This window comes from Eschscholzia californica, unplaced genomic scaffold (genome assembly GCF_041429995.1).
Source record: "Eschscholzia californica isolate CP2 unplaced genomic scaffold, dmEscCali1.0.p SCAF_5, whole genome shotgun sequence".
NCBI classification, from domain to species: Eukaryota; Viridiplantae; Streptophyta; class Magnoliopsida; order Ranunculales; family Papaveraceae; genus Eschscholzia; species Eschscholzia californica.
In genome coordinates, this window is record NW_028238472.1 from 22,872,911 (window position 1) to 22,891,004 (window position 18,094).

The 18,094-nt window shown below is 41.4% G+C and overlaps 1 protein-coding gene across 3 annotated transcripts; it reads left to right on the plus strand.

The window, feature by feature from the left end:
* The first annotated feature begins 7,268 nt into the window (after positions 1-7,268).
* On the plus strand, positions 7,269-17,817 carry LOC147537856 (monooxygenase 3-like). Of its 3 annotated transcripts, XM_086643920.1 has the most exons (6): positions 7,311-7,618; positions 7,721-7,783; positions 7,876-7,946; positions 8,043-8,074; positions 13,151-13,385; positions 17,051-17,817. In XM_086643920.1, the coding sequence occupies exons 1-6, from the start codon at positions 7,389-7,391 to the stop codon at positions 17,605-17,607; spliced, it is 1,188 nt and encodes a 395-aa protein (XP_086500046.1). In that variant the 5' UTR covers positions 7,311-7,388; the 3' UTR covers positions 17,608-17,817. The 3 variants fall into 3 exon arrangements, with proteins under 3 accessions (XP_086500044.1, XP_086500045.1, XP_086500046.1); XM_086643918.1 differs by having other exon boundaries at positions 7,269-7,618; positions 7,876-8,074; XM_086643919.1 differs by having other exon boundaries at positions 7,276-7,618; positions 7,876-8,074; positions 17,066-17,817.
* Positions 17,818-18,094: the final 277 nt, after the last annotated feature.

Genomic DNA, 18,094 nt, shown 5'->3' on the forward strand with positions numbered 1-18,094 from the left:
GTGGTACCAAGCACTGGCGCCCGGATCCACAAACTCCTTCGAAGAACTCGCTCAAGCCCATGGTGACTCTTTCCGAGGCAGCACTACCATCAAAAGGAAAGCCGACGAACTATTCAATGTCTTCTAGAGGAAGAGCGAGTCCCTTGCAACCTACTGGCAGAGGTTCAGAACCCTTATGGTACTGATCTCTGACCTTGAACCAAAAGTCGCGTTCTTCTCCCTATAGAGATGTCTCAGGCAGGATGACATTATACGGGACATCTCGAGAGTTGAGCCCGACACATTTGCGGAGCAGATAAAAAGGGTCCAACAGTTCATAAGAAGGGAAGAGAACAACCGAAGGATGAAGGAGGTGGCTAATATCCCATAAGAAGGAGAACTACCTAGGAGAAAGGAGCTCGAGTAGGTAAGGCCCTCTAAAGAGCGAGACCGGAGCAGGAAGGTAAGACCCGACTTCGCCACCTACACCCCTCTGACAAAGGGCGGAGAAGAAATCCCTCAGGTCCTCGTCTCAAAAGCGAAAGTACAGCTACCAAAGCCCAACGATGACAAGGAAGAGTTTGGCCCCGGACAAATGACTTCTTGGTGCGCCTTCCGTCGAGGGTACGACTACAGGAATAATCAAGCAGAAGCAATAGGAAATAAAGAACAATCAAGAACAGAACACAGAGATTTACGTGGTTCGGTTGGTGAGAGCTACTCCACGGCGACAACGACGCGACGATTTCCACTATGATAGGCAAACAAGTTACACAAGAGATTTCGTTAGATTATGCTTCTCATATCTCTTTAGGATTTTAGTTTAGATTGCCACACCATTCTGTTGTGGTGTCTTTCTGAATGTATGGTGTGTCACAATCCCTTGGTCTTCACAGAACCTATTAAACTCGTTTCCGCAAAAGTCCATGCCATTGTCAGTCCTCAAGCGTTTGATCGATTTTCCAGTCTGCTTCTCGATCAAGGTCTTCGATTGCTTGAACTTGACGAATGCTTCATCTTTGCGTTTCAGTATGTATACCCGTACTTTCCTGAAAAAATCATATATCAATCTTAACATGTATCTACCCCCGCCATGTGAGCTAACCTGGGAGGGACCCCAAAGATCTGAATGGATGTAATCCAGAGTTCCTTTGGTAGTATGAACCGTTGTACTGAACTTTACCTGACATTGCTTTCCGAAGACACAATGTTCACATAATTCCAGTTTTCCAATCTTTTGTCCACAGAGTAAACCCTACTTGCTCAGTATAGCCATCCCCCTTTCACTCATATGCCCTAACCGCATATGCCATAGCTTAGTAGTCTCAACTTCCTTGTCTGATGATGAAACCGCTACAAGTCCGGTAACTGTGTTACCCTGTAGCTCATATAGACCATTCTTTTATAACCCCTTCATAACTGTAAGAGTCCCCTTAGAAATCCGGAGAACACCACCTTCACCAGTATACTTGCAACCATTATCATCCAGAGTTCCCAAAAGATTAAGTTCCTCTTCAAATCTGGAACATGTCTCATGTCTGTTATAGTCCTCACAACACCATCGTGCATCTTGATCTGAATAGTACTAATTCCAACCACCTTACAAGGAGCGTCGTTTCCCATTAACCCCATACCGCCATTAATGGCGGTGTAAGTGGAAAACCATTCCTCATGAGGACATACATGGAATGTACAACCAGTATCCAAACTCCTCCTATCTTCAGTGAAGTAGGCATTGATCGCCGGAACCATAGCTTCATCACATTCTTCAATGATTGCCAAGACACTACCATCATCTTCTTCGATGATTGCTGCCTCACCTGGCTTCTTCCTATTCTTGAAGTGTCTCTCCTTCTTACAATTAAAGCACCTGTACTTCCTAGGTTTTGATTGAGACCTAGACTGGCCCTTCCCAACGTCTACCTACTGCATCCTTCCCCTTACAACCGAACCATCTCCTGAGTTACTTTCTTCCATTGACCTTCGTCTCAATTCCTTCAAGTTCAATGCTGCTTTAACATCCTCAAAGGTTGTAGTTGTTTTACCAGACATAAAAGAATCAACAAAGCTCTCATATGATGGTGGCAGGGAAGCAAACAATAGTACCACCTTATCTTCATCTTCGAATTTGACATCTATAGTTGCCAAATCTAAGAATACTCGGTTGAGTTCTTCCATATGGTCTTTCAATGATTCCCCTTCTAACATCTGTAAACTAAATAATTTCTTCTTTAGATGCAAACGATTAGTTAGAGATTTCGTTATATACCTTGTCTCCACCTCACTCCATAGCCCATCGACTGTAGTTTCCGTCGCTACTTTCCGCAAGACCTCATTGCTTAAACAGAGTAGAATCTTCCCATGAGATCTTCCTTCTCTGCTTCTGAAAGTGATTTACCGAGTGCATCCTTCCCATTCAACGTCTTCAGCAGACCATGTTGAATTAATATTGCTCGTATATTAATCTTCCAAAGATTAAAATCGTTACTTCCATCGAACTTCTCTATCTCGTATTTCGCCATCACAGAAACCTCAAAACCTTTAGCTCTGATACCAGTTTATTATGTTAATTGGGGTTTAATGTGATCAATAACGAGTAATCAAGCATAAGCAATAGCAAAATAAAGAACAATCACGAACAGAACACAGAGATTTATCTGGTTCGGTTGGTGAGACATACTCCACAGCGACAACGGCACGATGATTTCCACTATGATATGCAAACAAGTTACGCAATAGATTTCGTGAGATTGTGCTTCTGATATCTCCTCAGGGTTTTAGTTTATATAGCCACTAAAAACCTAATCCCACCGCCTCACCGACTCTCTCTTTCTAAATCTGAATTACACATGGGCACGTTAACACTAATAAGCGACATAAGCCTAGCTTCGCCTTCCAGCTCTGTCTCGGAGATCAAATCTGCCTCAGCACCCTGCTTCGCATACCAGCCTTGTCTTAGTAATCAGCTCCGCTAACAGGTCCAAAATTCGCCGCAGGCAATTACCATTGCCTTGTAAGCGGATTGGCGGGTCGTAAACCGGGTTCCATATCAACCCATATTCGAGTCATTTCCAACAGGACCGACAGTTGTCGGCACCTCAAAAATCTGATAGAAGAGCTGGTAAGGAAAGGAGGGCTTGACAAGTACATCCAGAAGGAACAACAATCTTACGATCACAAGAGAGAACAACAACCTCCAAAATATAAGAACAAAAGGTCTGCAAGCAAAGGTGGGGTCGGATCAAGACTGGATAACAACACGCACTCCACGAATGCCAGAAAAACGTCCAAGGGGCCAGAAGAGTCCTCTGGGACAATAGGTAACATTCATACCATCACTGGAGGACCAACCCTTAGCGGGAATACCAAGAGTGAGCAGTGCAGGTACGCTAACGAAGCAAAAAATCCGCCAACTCTGTTTACCAAGCCCAGCATAGAGACACCACCCATCATCTTCACTGATGATGACCTGGTAGGGGTAATCAACCCACACACCGACCCCTGGTAATAACAGCGGTGGTGGCCAACTGGAACGTCGGACGCATCTTACTTGACATAGGGAGCTCGACCAAAGTCATGAGCCGCACGTGCTTTTAGCAACTCGAGGTGAGTCCTCAATATCATAAGACTTACAAGTCTTGTTTGAGAGGGTTCGGCGACAATCAAGTCGAGACCGACGGAATGGCATCACTACCTATACTGATAGGGGATGGAGAAGTAAAAAAGGCGATAATGTTGGACTTCACCATAGTCGACAATATGCATGCCTATAAAATCATCTTAGGGAGGAACTTCCTAAGGGAGTCTAAGGCCGTTATCTCTATGAACCACATAATGATGAAATTACTTGTCCTAGAAACGATTCTCATAGGGACAGTCCGAGGAAACCAAGAAGTAGCCCGGGAGTGCTACTTGACCTCAACTCAGAAGTGTGGGGAGGAGGAAACCGGCCCGGCCACTATCGGAAAGGACAGGGTCTTTTATGATGATCCCACAGCAAACATGTAAGAGTAAAGCAGAAACCGTCCAGGTACGACGAACGACCACCACAATTACTTTTCTTTCAATTTCTTCTATAATAAAGCCATTAGGCAAGAGTGTAGCGCTACCAACTACAGTTTTTATCAATAAAATAATGCTTTTTCAAAACAAATATTATGCAAGGAGGAGTCCTAGTTAAACTCACTTTGCTTCGGCAAAACTGATAACCCTGGTAGCTATGGCCACGACCAGGGGCCTTAAGGAGGACTCCTAATTAAACTCACTTTGATTCAGCAAAACGGATAGCCCTGGTAGCTAAGGAGACAAACTAGGGGACTTATGGAGGAGTCCTAGCTACACTTACTTTGCTTCGGTAAAACAGATAGCCCTGGTAGCTGAGGAAATGACCAGGGCCCCAAGGAGCAGTCCTAGTTAAACTAAAACTTTGCTCGAGTAAAACTGGAAGCCCTGATAGCAATAGCTACGACCAGGGGTCCAAAGTAGAAATCCTAGTTAAACTTTTCGCCAAGGAAAAAACAGGTACCCCTGATAGCTAAGTCGGCAACCAGGAGCCCTAAGGAGGAGACCAAGCTAACCTCACTTTACTCGGGTAAAACGTGATCCTCCACCGAGGGTCCAAGGAGAAGTCCTAGTTAACCTAGTCGTATATTAACAACCCTAGTAGTGAGAGCGACGATCAGGGGCCCAAGAAGAAGTCTTAGTTAAACTAGTCGTGCTCAAGTCGACAAAACAACCCTGGTAGCTAAGGCCACGACTAGGGGCCCAACGAGAAGTCCTAGTTAAACTACTCGTGCTCAAGCCGACGAAATAGTCCTGGTAGCTGAGGCCACGACCAGGGGTCCAAGGAGAAGTCTTAGTTAAACTAGTCGTGCTCAAGCCGACGAAACAACCCTGGTAGCCAAGGCCATGACCAGGGGCCCAAGGAGAAGTAATAGTTAAACTAGTCGCGCTCAAGCCAACGAAACATCCTTAGTAGTAAAAGCCACAACCAGGGGCCCGAGCTTAAAACTCCAGACCTATTCAAAAATCTTTTATACATGCCTCATTTGGATATTATGTTGCAGAAAGAGTTAGTAAGATTAGGGCATAATGGAACAGGTCTAACCCCTTTTTTTGTTAATGCATGAGCGATCATTCGGATCATGTGTAATAAGTTAGGATTGCATAAGTAAGCTTAGGATTTTGCTAAAAATAACATATTTTTGTTTTGCTATCGTCTTGTACAGTTGCAGAAAGAGGGAAAATAAGGAACTCGTGTTAAGTGAATAGAAGAAAAGACGGGATAGTTACTAATGGAAAATAAGATTCATTAAAACACAAAAAACTATAATAATTACGTATTGGAAAGAGAAGAGACAAAAGGAGGACTAGCCGGTGGATCAACCACATCCACTGAGGATTTGATGAACACGACAAGAAGACGACCACTCCAGGACGACGAACAATGAAACCAACTGCCGAAAAGAGGGCCGGTTGTTAATTACTCAAAGTCAGAGGAGGTATTAATGAGACTCGGCAAAAAAGGTTCGTCTCTCCAGTCACGGAATACCACGTGCCTACGCATGGCAATAGAACTGTCGTGGGCAGTTACTTAAAAGATTAACGCCGAAAGTGCGTGATCAGAGAATCAGATCTGTGACGTCACCGAATCGCGCATGAAAAGAAATCAATTTCCTCGAGCAGACGTCGAGACTTGTCACGGAAAATAAGGATACGTGTACATCAGTTCAAGAACACACAACTCAAATCCGCTCTAGCAAAAACAACCTAAACAAGGGAAACCCGACCGCCATTATTAGAGAAGAAAACACCTCAGACATCTTATCTCAGGTCGGCACTGGAGCACAGAGCTCAGAAAAATCAGAAGAACGATCGAGCCTCACGAAACGGCTCTGGTCCAGGTATACCCGTGTCTTCAGGGTCATTTAAAATATTTAGGGGCCAGACCTCAGAGTTACTTCTACTCCTCAGTGTCTTTACTTTCGACTAATGAGTGGCCGGACTCATAATGATGTATAAAAGGTCCTGACATAGACTGACGTCAGGAAGTCAAGATCAGACCTGAAGTTCAACGGGTCAACCCGGCTTAAGGCAACAGGGCAGCTGAATCCTTGACGATCCATTACGCACTCCCCTAACTTGGAGGTCGGCTAGAGGAACCAGCCCTCTTTTGCCCTCGGCATGAACAGATCAGCCCTGGGATTTCTAAAGGAATCATGGGGGTCCACGTGGGTTCAGTCGATGCCTCACGCCCTAAACTGGGGAGGCAGAAAGCGCACTAGCAACCTACCGACTTAACCCCAGATTACCCTCCAAGATCTCGGTTGCCTTCCGATCTCGAAGTGTTTAAGCAAGCTTAGACTTCACGAGTCTAAAAGGAGGAAACTTCTCTAGAAAATCTATCACCTCGGCAGGATATCTACGAAGGATCCTTAAACTTAGGAACTTCTATTTATCCTGGATACGAGATAAACACAAGGGAAAACTTCCCTTAACGGCAATCACAGCCACCTCAATGCAATCACAGCCGCCTCAATGGCAATCACAGCCGGCTCTTAAGCCAATAAAAGGGCACCCACATACTCTTCCACAAGACTTTTGGAACATCATATTTTACCCCCAAAAACCTAGAAGAAACACAGAGAGTTCTCATAACTCGCCCCAAAAAAGGTCCAATCAATATTCAATCTTTTTACTGCAAATAATACCCTGACTGGCTTGAGCGTCGGAGCGGTTTTCAAACCCTTTGCAGGTTTTCCTCCCTAGAATCGAAGAACAGGAACAGGCGAAGGAATCATTATCAAGCTAACAGAATATTCAACCATAACGGAAGCTATCATGCATCAACACCCTTTGTCATGTTGATATAACAGAAGACCATTTTTTGACATCAGCAGGGACCAAAATTAGTTATACTAAAAACAGTGGGTTGGTCAAACAACCCTCAAGAACATGTCGTTCGTTCCAACTACAAGTTCTTGAGGGTTGTCGAATCAAGAACAACAAGAAATCCTCGAGAATCGGCTAATCGCACAAACAAAGCTTCCTTGATCGGATACTAGTTGGAGGGAGAAGATAGAAGTGAGAGAAAGAAGTCAGAGACATAACTAAACAGAGAGAAGTGAGACACCACAAATTGAGGATGTGAGTGAGAGGAGGTGTGGGGCGGTGGGCAACTTCCCGCATCTTCCAAACACAACAGTCATCTAATAAATAAACAATTAAAACTTCACGTTCAATTATTAATTCACAAATTTTATAGTAGACAAAATAAGTCAGACCTATCTAAGTATTAGTTGAGTAGTCATTAATCAAGATCACAGCTAGGAAAGAGATTAAAGTAATAACATATATGTAAGAAAAAGGAAGAGAGAAGCAAGATTATAGAGTGAGATCTAAGAGTACAGATGGCAGGAGAGATTAGGAAAGAAGAATTAGTGATAGTAGGAGGTGGAGTGGCTGGTCTTGCTACAGCCTTAGCTCTTCATAAGGTAGGATTAAGAGCTCTTGTGTTAGAGAGGTCAGATGAACTCAGGGTCACAGGTGCTGCTCTCGCCCTCTTCTCAAATGCTTGGATTGCTCTTCAATCACTTGGTGTCGCTCATAAACTCACCTCCATCTACTCCCCTTTCAACAAGTCTCTCTCTTCCTCTCTCTCTCTCTCTCTCTCTCTTTCTCTCTCTCTCTCCCTCTTTCTCTAATATTGTCTAAACTAATCTGTCTCTTTTCTGCTTGGAAGGTTTACCATAACAAATGTGGGAAATGGGGTGAAAGTGGTTAACTATGTTCCACCTCAAGGAGGGTAAGTTTAATTACACATTTTCCATCGCTGCAAATTTGTCAATTATATCCTGGAGCTAATTAATTAATTTATGCTGATGACGAAAAATGAAGGAGAAATATGGCAACTATAACAGTGCACAGGAAAGCTTTACTTGAAGCTCTTGCTGAAGAATTGCCAACTGGTACCATTCGTTTCTCTTCAAAACTAACATCCATTGAGAGTACTACTCATATTCGCAATTCCTCTACTCCAAACTCCTCCAATATTATTATTTTAGGCTTGGAGGATGGAACAATCATTCACACCAAGGTAAAAACTCTATTTCAACGAGTATAGAACTAAATGCATATGAATAGGTTTTGTGTGAGGAAAACCATTAACCTCTCTTGTATATTTATATTGTTAATAGTTTACATAAATATGTAATTGACATAGATAGCTACACATAAGAGAGGAAAGAAAATACGTAAGAGAGGAAAGAAAATACATGAGGTAGGAAATAGTATATACAATATATTGGAAAGAATCAAGTCCAATCTCATCCAAAATCTTTAGTCAATTATTTCCTGAATCTGATTATTATTACCATTATTACCCTCCCGCAAATTGAGCTTCGAGGAGACGCGAATGTTCAATTTGGGACAAAGTTCCAAGAACTAGAAATGAGATAAGCTTTTTGTCAAAATATCAGCGAGCTGATCATGAGATGGGACAAACTGAATCTTCACTGATCCGGCTGCCACCTCTTCCCGAACAAAGTGGTAGTCCAAAGCAATGTGCTTAGAACGACAATGAAACACTGGGTTGGTAGTCATGAGGATGCCATTTTTATTGTCACAATAGATACTAATAGGAGTAGATAGCCGAATACCTAATTCCTGAAGAATATAACCAATCCAAGTTAAGTCAGCAGTAGTGGAGGCAAGAGTCTGATATTCAGCTTCGGTGCTGGAACGAGAAACCGTAGGCTGCTTACGAGCACTCCAGGTGAGAAGATTCCGACCAAGAAAAATGAAGAACCCAGATGTAGAACAACGTGTATCAGGGCAACCTGCCAATCAGCATCAGAGTAAGCATGAAGAGAAATAGAGGCAGAGTCCGCAAACAACTGTAAACCCATTTGAATCGTCCCCTTAACATAACGCAATATGCGTTTAACAGCTTGAAAGTGGTCAACTGTGGGAGCGTGCATAAACTAACACGCCACATTGACCGCATAGGCTAAATCTGGACGGATCAACGTAAGATACTGAAGAAAACCCACCACCATACGATATTGAGTAGGATCTGAAAAAGCACCACCTTGTCCTGACAACTGAGTGCCTGTAGTCATAGGTGTAGAAGCTGGTTTGACACGCCTAAATTTAAAATTTTAAAGATGTCTAAGGCGTATTTAGATTGAGTAAGTAAAAGACCATCCTTATTCGAGGTTGCTTCAATACCTAGAAAATAATGTAAAGAATCCATATTCTTCATATCGAACTCAGAAGATAGTTGAGAAATAATAGTATCAACAGTGGAGGAATCAGCTCTCGTGAGTATAATATCATCAACATAAAGCAACAAGTAAATCATACCCACTAGAGTCGTACGAATAAAAAGAGGGGTATCAGACTTACTAACAGGAAAACCAATACGGAGTAGGTAACAACTGCATCTGTCATACCATCCCCGAGGAGCCTGCTTTAAATCATAGAGAGCCTTGTGAAGACGACAACATACGATGGATGAGAAGTATCAATATAGCCAAGAGGATGGGCCATGTAAACCTCCTCAGTTAGATCCCCATGAAGAAAGACATTTTTCACATCTAACTGAAGAATTGACCATCCACGAGAAACTGCGATAGATAAAATAATCCTAATAGTTGTAGGTTTGACCACAGGGCTGAAAGTTTCATCAAATTCAAGTCCAGGTTTTTGGGTAAAACCTTGGGCAACCAAACAAGATTTATACCTATCAATAGTGCCGTCAGGTTTGAGCTTAGTGCCAAAAACCCATTTAGAACCAACAATGTTCATAGAGGGGTCAGAGGGCACCAAAGACCAAGTACGTTGTTTCATAAGAGCTTCCATTTCTTCTTCCATAGCACGTTGTCAATGTATTGATTTACTAGCCATACGATATCCCCGCGGTTCCGTGATAGGAGATAAAGCAGCATAAAAGCTGGAACTAGAAGAACCAAAAGTATCAAAATCACGGGGAGAAATAGGGTACCGAGAGTATACCTGAGAGGGAGTCGTGTCAACTAGTAGAGCATCACGCATGATTGAGTCCATCAACATATAACCTTGAGGACCACACTCCGAGCTAGAATCTAATGAAACCGTCAGAGCAACCCCTCCCGTAATCGAATCCGTCAGAGAACGCATGGGAACCGGAGTAATACCTGCCAAAGAACGAGGACCCGATACTAGAGGAGTGGTAGGAGTGGATTCCGGTGGTGTAGTAGAAGGAACCGCGGAGGGGCCCTCAGTCGAGACTAAAGGAACCTTCCCAGTTGGTGCAGGAATAGGGGTCACTAAAGAACTGACTCGGTATCATCTAGACGAATTGTGGTAACTAAAGCTGCCTTTAAGGCAGAATCATCCACCAAAATGGGAATGGGATTGGCTTCAGTGCTAGGGGTAGTGGGGAAGACGAAGACATTAAGGGACGAGTATCAAGAAAACTCACTCGATCATCAGATGAAGACACAAAATCAGACGTTTTAAACGGGTAAATAGCTTCATCAAAGATAACATGGCGAGAGATAAATACCTTCTTGGTGTTAGGATCTAAGCATTTGAAACCCTTATAAAATTGACTGTAACCGATAAACACACATGGGAAGCTCCGAGGTGAAAGTTTTTTAGAAGCATAAGGTCACAAAAAAGGGAAACAAAGACATCTAAAAGAACACAACATGGAATAGAACGGTGGCGTACCGTATAAAGTGGAGAAGGGAGATGCATCCTGGAGCACTGTCGTAGGCATTCGATTAATGAGAAAATTTGCTTTTTGAAAAGCTTCAACCCAATAAATAGTAGGTAACCACTATGAAATAAAAGACGCAGTCCAGTTTCAATAGATTCAGCATCGGCAATATGGGCTTCTCGGTGAGGTGATAGAGATCGATCATGAGGACGACGACAATATGAGTCACGGGTCTGACGAGAAGAGGGTTCTCAGTGCGGTCGTCGTGGTGAATATTGATCACGGCGACGAGGAGAGTCTCTTTGTTGACATCGCGGTGGTCGACCAGTAAGCAAGATACAACGGTCAGCAAAATGGCCAGGCTTCTTACACCACTGACAAATAAACGTCGGTGTGAACCGAGAGGGTCGTCTATCATGGCGAGGGGGAGACCGAGAAGACCGATCATAACGAGAGGAACATTGTGGAGACCGATATTGGAGATGACTTGAATTGTGGGTAGAGACATAAGCACCTTCGGTATTAGGAGGAACAAGCCCAAAGTATTTTATAACACCCTTTTGATAATGCGACTAAAGTTTCATAATGCGGGCCGAGACCTTTCAAGAACCAGTATACTTTCTCAGCTTCAGAAATATGAGGACCAGTGGTGGCTAAGGTTTCACATAAAACCCTGTAATTACGAGCATAATCCGCTATGGATGCATTACCTCGTTTAATACATTGAATTTGTTCCTTGAGCTGAAGAGAGCAAGTGATGCATGGACTAGCATAAGTTTGATTGAGCTGAGCCCAAACATCAGCCGCTCGGGTTAAGCCTATAATATTAGTCATTGCCTCTTTGTAGAGAGAACTATAGAGGATCGAAAAAATAAGGCGATCTGTAGTTAACCAAGATTCATAAAGAGGATTAACAGTTAACGAACCTATAGGGGAAGGAAGTGTGGGTTTCGGTGGAGGGACCGTATTATCAAGATGATGAACTAGATGTTGACTTTCCAATAAAGATAAAACTTGAGGACGCCATAGCAAAAAAAATTCTGAATCAAGTTTTAAGTTGATCATAGAGCTAAGATGCGGATAAGATATCATAGTGGGTGCCGAGGGAGATAAAATACCACTTGAAATAAAAAAAACTGGGTGAAGACTCGTATTATTAAGATGATGAACTAGATGCGGATAAGATATCATAGTTGATCATAGAGCTTACCCCCTCAAAACTAATTGGTAATTGAGTTTACCCCCTTTAGTTATTGCTAATTGAACTTACCCCCTTGAATTTAGTATTTTTAACAAAACTACTAAGGACATGTTTGGCATGGGACGATAAAATTACAAATTGCAACCAAAATCAATCTTTACTAATCATATTCCCGACCAAATCAAACAATAAAGTAAGGTGAAATCTCTACTAGGAATCATATTGAAGAATAATTGTTCTTGGTAGTCACAATTATTTCACGTACAGCAAACACAACCTTTGTGTTTTTGTCAATAATAGTAAGTCTAAGGGGGAAAGCACAATTACCCATTATTGAGGGGGGTAAACTCAATTACCAATTAGTGATGAGGGGGTAAGCTCAAAAAACCCTTGAAGATTTTAAACTCGATATGAAATCGGGAAAAAATAACTCTAGAAAAGAAGAAAACCTCGGTAAAGACGAATCGGACAATAGAATATGATCTCGGTTGGAGACGACCGAAAAAAAATAACAAGGATCGAACTCGTCAGAGAACGGCTCTGGATACCATAAAAGAATATGAATAGGTTTTGTGTGAGGAAAACCATTAACCCCCCTTGTATATTTATATTGTTAATATTTTACATTAATATGTAATTGACATAGATAGCTATATATAAGAAAGGAAAGAAAATACATGAGGTAGCAAATAGTATATACAATATATTGGAAAGAATCGAGTCCAATCTCATCCAAAATCTTTAGTCAATTATTTCCTGAATCAGATTATTATTACCATTATTAAGAGCATCAAGAGCTATGGAGTTATAAATCCTAGAGTCGAGAGTTATTACAAGAGTATTGTCAATGATTTATTTTCTTGAAAAAAAATCAATGCTGATACGTGGACTCCTGGTATAATCTATGGTGTACTCCCGACTCTAATAGGACTAAGGGTATTTTAGTCTTTTCACAACCTGCAAAAAGATAATGAAAAGAACAAAATAATCTTTGTCTTATTAGCCAACTCCGCTATGGAATGTGTCCAGGTATACACTAGGGAGTACTTTTTTTGCAAAATCTTTTCTTAAAAAATTATTCAAGTAAGGAAGAAACCACCCACCATAGTGGATACAGGTTCATTTTGGATTCATTATGTTAAACCGAGTCGGACAAATCAATTTCAGATAATAAAAAAAAATCACCTACCTTTACAAAGATCAATGTCTAGAAAAACATTTTGACTTAAATTTACCGATGCGTTATTGCGGTTTGACTATGGTGACAGGTATTAATAGGGTGTGATGGGGTGAACTCACTGGTGGGTAAGTGGTTGGGACTAAGAGATGTTGTGGAATCAGGGAAATCGGCAGTTCGAGGGTTAGGGGTGTTTCCTCAAGGTCATGGGTTTGATCATGAATTCCAACAGTTTCTAGACAAGGGTATAAGGGCTGCTATTGCTCCACTCACTGAAAAACACATTCACTGGTTTATCGTCTATAATGATCATCTCCTCAACAAGGGTAATGTGATTTCTTTACTTTTTTTGCTTAGGTTGTGTTTGTTTTTTTTAAGTTTGAGATTTGAAATTTCACACTTTTTTTTTTCTTATTTAGGAAAATAGAAAACATTAGGTAAATCGAGTCCTTGCCTGAATGGGCTGAAAAGTAGCCTAGATTTTCAAAACTTATGCCCCCTCGAACAAGAAATATTCTCATACTACAAAGTGTTATTACCACCACCACAAACTAGACCACTGTTGATGTCAAAATTTGTCCTTCTAGTCAGAATGATGAGACCATGATGTTGAATCCCGCTTTGAGTGATGAGACGGCTACGTTAAATCCCTCTTTTGCTCCTTTCGATTTGGGCGCAAAACCTACAAGAAGTTCGAAAACTTACGTTCAACATAGTCAGATTGCCCTTGCAGTTACAATATTGAATGTTGACTAAACTGTTGGAGACTTACTTGATGTATTGAGAGAGTTGATTCACTGTTTTGATTCCCCTTGCTTTAAGAGGATTTGATTCCCTTTTATAGGATGCTTTGACCAAGTCTGAGGAGGCTATGATGATGTTGAGGCAATTGAGATCCGCTATGTTGGATCAAAATTGCAATTTCTTAGTCTTAAGATATAAGGATTCCTCTTAGGGATTATCATGTTTCTTGGATATTTATAAGTTTCACTGTTCAAAGATTCTCAATAGATTATGTTTCCTAGTCTATAGATTCCTAAGAAGATTTTTCCTCCTTGAAAGGCTCTTGAAGCCCAAGGTTATTAAATACTTAAGATTCTCACCAATTAGGATCGTTCATTAGGTTTGGGATTAAGTCGGTAAACATTAGGCATGCTTCTACTCTCATGTTTTGAGATTGAGGTATTGACCCCGCTGGCCTGGACCCCCTAGTCTACGTAAATCACAGGACAGACCTGGTTGTATTTTAGGCATGGTAGGGTTGAGGCGCTCAAGACGATCGTACAGACTCCCCAGTTACAGGCTTGAGTAACAGATTTCTTTCGGGCTCAACTAGCCTGTAAACTTGATACAGATGGACTCGTTGGTCTTTTGGTCTTTTCCAGACGTAATGACCTCAGTCAACTGATGACCAATTGGGATCATCAACCACCACCACCACAAACCACAAAGCCCTAGAAGAACACACCACCTCCACCACAAACCAGACCACCATCACAACAATACCACAACACAACCACTAGAAACCAGACAACCACCACAACAACATAAAAGATCACCACCACAAAATTGATCACCACAACAAAACAGAAAGCACCATATGAGGAAGATCGGTAGGGTTCAACTTTGTCAATCTGCTAGTAGAGAGAGATATAGCGAACGACTGAGACAGGGAGATGAAACCCACCCTCGCCAAATCAGGCGAGAGTTTAACTTTGTCATTGACTGTTAGAGAGATAAAAAGATAGATATCAACATGTAGCCAATCAAACTCAAAAGAAAAGAGTCTATCACACTTTGATATGGCAAGACATTTTTCAACATAAGGTATATACGTCGAATTCCATCGATGCTTCACATCTAATTTCAATTTCTTGGGCCCAAAACCTTTAGAATCACAATGGGTTCGAAATTGTGCATTTCAAGTTTCAGAAGAGGCAATGTACTCCAAGTTGGATCATATAATTTGACTTTCCTTCTTATCCAACGACTGAGGATTTTTCTTGAAGAAACATGATAGCTCAGTTGTTGGATCATATAATCTCTCGCGGGTTAACGGGCGGAGTCAACGGGTAGTAGCGGGCGGATGTGTAACAGGTAGTTATCGGGCGTCAGGTAGTGGGTACTTATTGGGCGGGACTTGGCTAGAATTACTTACCCGAGTCCCGACCGTTTTAACTCGAAGCCACGGGTTGGGTAAGCCCGAGCCAGGCTTCTTTCGGTGACGTGGTCGTAATGGTCTGCACGGTTAGGTACGGGTCGCGGGTTTTCAGACTATTTTCCCAGTCCTAGGCATGTCTATTAATTAAAAAAACACAACAATAAATTGCCTAAAACTAACATAACTAGAACAAATTAGAGAATCTTTCCTGGTATTACTACAATAAGATAAATATCTATGAAAATTAAGTAATAAATTGACCTCTGTTTTTAAAAGATAGAGAAGGGAAGATTTGAGTTGGAAATTGGAGACTCAATTCCCTTTCTAGCTTCCTCTCACGCACAAAACACTGTTGAGATTTATTAATGGTGCTATTTCTTATTTTTGTAGTAGTGTTTGAATAAAATTTAACAACTACTTCTATTTGAGATAAAAAGAGCTCACTTTTGGATTAAACTACTTTCACCCACAAACAAACAAAATACCCATTGTACTCACAACACTTGTAGAATAAAGTAGAGAACACTTTTATCATGCTTACTAATAGGGAAATGGAAACTTTCAAACTAAAAGTTTTGTCCCACATCTTTCAAAGAGAAACACATGCTTGTGTTTATAAATAGAAAGTTGGGTGTAAGGGGTGTGGCCCTTGGGGTTACAATAGTGCTTTCCGGAGGAGAGACCCATCACTTTTTAGAGGCACCCTTACCTTAGGCACACTTACATTTATCTCTTTCACACCCTCGCGGGTCAGGTCACCGACCCGACCCGACCCGGAACCCGGTCCATGTCTCGGTCTCGAACTCGGTCCAGGTCTAGGTCTCGGTCTCGGTCTTGATCTCCAAGAGAAATGCCTTATTTTTTCTCTGACCCATCACTTTTTAGAGGCACCCTTACCTTAGGCACACTTACATTTATCTCTTCGGTGACCCGACCCGACCCGGAACCCGGTCCCGGTCTCGGTCTCGGTCTTGATCTCCAAGAGAAATGCCTTATTTTTTCTCTGACCCATCACTTTTTAGAGGCACCCTTACCTTAGGCACACTTACATTTATCTCTTCGGTGACCCGATCCGGCCCGGAACCCGGTCCCGGTCTCGGTCTCGAACTCGGACTCGGTCTAGGTCTTGGTCTCGGTCTACCAGAGAAATGCCTTATTTTTTCTCTGACCTTTTCCTCCCACTACTGGCTAGTGGAAAGAGTCCAGTGCCTTAATTTTCTCTGACTTCTTCTTCCACTACTGGCTAGTGGAATCAGTCCAAGAACGTGTGTACTGGCTACTTATTCTCCACCGTTGGATCAAAACAACCCAAGGTCTTCTGATCTGGTTTCGTACTCTATAAATAGGGATAAAATCACAGAAGGAAAAACACACAGAAACAATTCGTCTTCTATCTCTCTCTTAGTTTTTTTCTCTTCTCTCTGCCTTTAAGTTCTGTCAAGATCAGGAGATCAGAATTGAAGTTTGCTTCTTCAATTTCTGATAAGGAATAGTTGAATCCTAGGGGACTACGTTCAAATACTGCAAAAGCAATACCAAATTCTATGGTAGCAGGGGAGTTTAAAGTCTTCAGATTATTATCGAAAATATTATTAAAAAATCAAATAGTAAAAGAAGAATTTAAATGAGCAATAAACAGTAAGTTTAAGTAAAATCACTTATTTGAATTGGAAATTGACCTCTGTTTTAGAAGATAGAGCAGGGAAGATTTGAGTTGGAAACTGGAGACTCAATTCCCTCTCTAGCTCTCTCTCACGCACAAAACACTGTTGAGATTTATTAATGGTGCTATTTCTTATAACTAATATACCTTATTATCTTATTTAACAGAAAATCTAATGACAGGAAAAGATCCCAAGTTGATAAAGGCAAATGTAATAGATAAACTGGCTCACTTTCCTTCAACACTCCTAGATCTCATAAACCAAACAGATTTATCCACTATAACAGCAGTCCCATTGATGTTCAGATATCCTTGGGATGTCCTATTTGCAAAACTGTCAAAAGGAAGGGTAACTGTAGCAGGAGATGCCATGCACCCAATGCCACCAGATCTAGGTCAAGGAGGTTGTTCAGCATTGGAAGATGCTGTCATATTAGGTCGTCATATTGGAAACTCATTTATAAGAAATGGAAGAATGATTAAGTGTGAAGATGTTGAGAGAGAAATAGAGTTGTATGTAAAGGAAAGAAGGTGGAGAAGCGCTGGTTTGATTGCGGCATCATATTTTACTGGATGGGTCCAACAAGGAGAAGGATGGTTTATTAAGTTTTTTAGGGATAAGGTATATTATAAGTTTTTATACCATCGGATTCGAAATTTCCTACAATTTGATTGTGGAACATTGCCTACTCCACTTGAAGATGGTCATAACAAGAGTGATTGATTACAGCTTAGATTTAATATATCTTAAGATATGTTGTTTGTATTTGTTGTTGTTTGTTGAACTGTCACTATTTCATACTGTCTTAGTTTTAAACTGTCACTATTTTAGATTGTCTCAATTTACCACTATTGTAGACTTTCTAGTATGAGGCTGTCGTTGTTTCAGATAATCAATTTATTATGTCAACAATATTTGGAATTTTTGCTTAAATGGACAGTCATATTTTAGACAATTGTTGTTTCCACTGTCATATGTCAAACCGTCATTGTTTTGAGACTACCATTTTTAGACTGTCACTGATGTTGACCGTCATATTTTGACCATGGATTTTGCAATTTAATTACAAAAAGGGTTGTGTTCACGTCTAGCCCCTAATGTGTATGACCAGTTTCCTGCCTGTGCCCCCTAATGCCAACCAAGATAACTCCCTTTTTATAAAATTCATTGACAACTCAGGTGGAGCTAATTTTATTTCTAGCTTTACCGT